The 1,490-nt window shown below is 34.9% G+C and overlaps 1 protein-coding gene across 1 annotated transcript in view; it reads left to right on the top strand.

Annotated features, from left to right (window-relative positions):
• Positions 1,092-1,490, top strand: part of LOC107606609 (glutamate-rich WD repeat-containing protein 1-like) — a 60,154-nt gene continuing 59,755 nt past the window's right edge. The window contains exon 1 of the mRNA XM_021107311.1: positions 1,092-1,216. Within this exon, the coding sequence (XP_020962970.1) occupies positions 1,163-1,216 (54 nt within the window). The 5' untranslated portion in view covers positions 1,092-1,162. The remainder of the gene's footprint in view (positions 1,217-1,490) is intronic.

A 1,490-nucleotide genomic window follows, 5' to 3' on the forward strand; every position in this document is an offset into this window, starting at 1 on the left:
TAGAATATTTTATTTTAATCATTGAATGATAAGTTGTAAAATTTAATTTTTATTTAAAATAAAAATATTACTTTTATTTAAAATGTTACTAAATAAATAAATCACATTTTTTAAACAAACATCGTCATAAAAAAATATTTTTAGCATTTTTATTAGAGTAGTTGCCATGCCATAAACCTCATTACATGGAGAAGCACAGCATCAGCAGCATAGCTGCATAGGGAACAGGAGAACCAAAAACCCTTGAAACAGTTAAACCCCCATTTTCGTTACGAAGAACTTGAACTAATTTGAAGATGACTCGCGGGATTCAACACCGTATGAAAAGCCAAGAGAATAAACAAGGTTCCTCTTCTTCAACCTCAATTTAATTTCTGCTGCTTTTTTTTGTCTTGGATTTTTGTGGAACGAAAGTGAATACAGGGCTCGAAGAAAGGGGAAGGTTCTTCTTCGTGTTCTTCGGTGCCGCAACATCCTGGTGTGGACAAGTTGGAGGAAGGTGAGGAGCTTCAGTGTGATCCTTCTGCTTACAACACTCTTCACGATCAAAGCATTGTTGAGTAGAATTTGCATAATCTAAAGCTGAATATATTTTAACAGCTTTGATATTGTTCGTGACACTCTGGGCTTAGTTCGAACAAAATTCCCCCACATTGTATATTTCATGGCAGGGACTTAGGTGAGTTTAAAGATTTAATCAACTTAGATGTTTTTGCTATTAATTATCATTTTCCACTTTCACGTAGAAGTTGATATCAAGCTTTGTATATCTAATTGTTTTGGGTCTTCTATCTATTTTCACTTTTACTTCTATTGTTTGCCAATTTCATATTGTTGTGATGTTGAATGCACTCAAGGCGGAGAAAGCTTCTTGGAATTCTACTGGAATATTTAAAGTTTCAAATATTACTGGGAAGAGACGTGAGCTGCTGCCTAAACATGAAGGTGACAGGGATGGTAAGGATAGTGATAGTGAGGATGATAGTGACGATGAAGATGAACATGGAGCTCGGGGTCCTACTTTGCAGGCAACTAACCTGATTTTTGTTTGTATTTGTTACGTTCATTAACTTTTCTATAAATTGATCTTAAGATTTCAGTCTTCTCACATTTGCAGTTGCGGAAGGTAACTCATGAAGGATGCGTCAACGGTATACGCTCCATGTCACAAAACCCACATATATGTGCAGCTTGGGCAGATACTGGTTATGTACAGGTTAGACTTTCATCCATATGTTTTAGTTTTCTAATTTGAACTGAATTTTGACTGGATCTTCCCTTGTCTTCCGAATTAAAATATACCACAAATGCTTGTAACAGAGAGGTGGTCAATATGATAGAAAAAACATTGAAGTAAAATAAACCCATATAAATGATGAGAAATTGCTTTTCTAATTTGAGTTTGTTTTCAGAGAAAATGGGTGTCATGGATGTTTAAGTCATTTAAACTGGTCAAATTGATATGACAAAGCCATAGCCCATAAGTATGA

Source organism: Arachis ipaensis, chromosome B07, assembly GCF_000816755.2.
Source record: "Arachis ipaensis cultivar K30076 chromosome B07, Araip1.1, whole genome shotgun sequence".
NCBI classification, from domain to species: domain Eukaryota; kingdom Viridiplantae; phylum Streptophyta; class Magnoliopsida; order Fabales; family Fabaceae; genus Arachis; species Arachis ipaensis.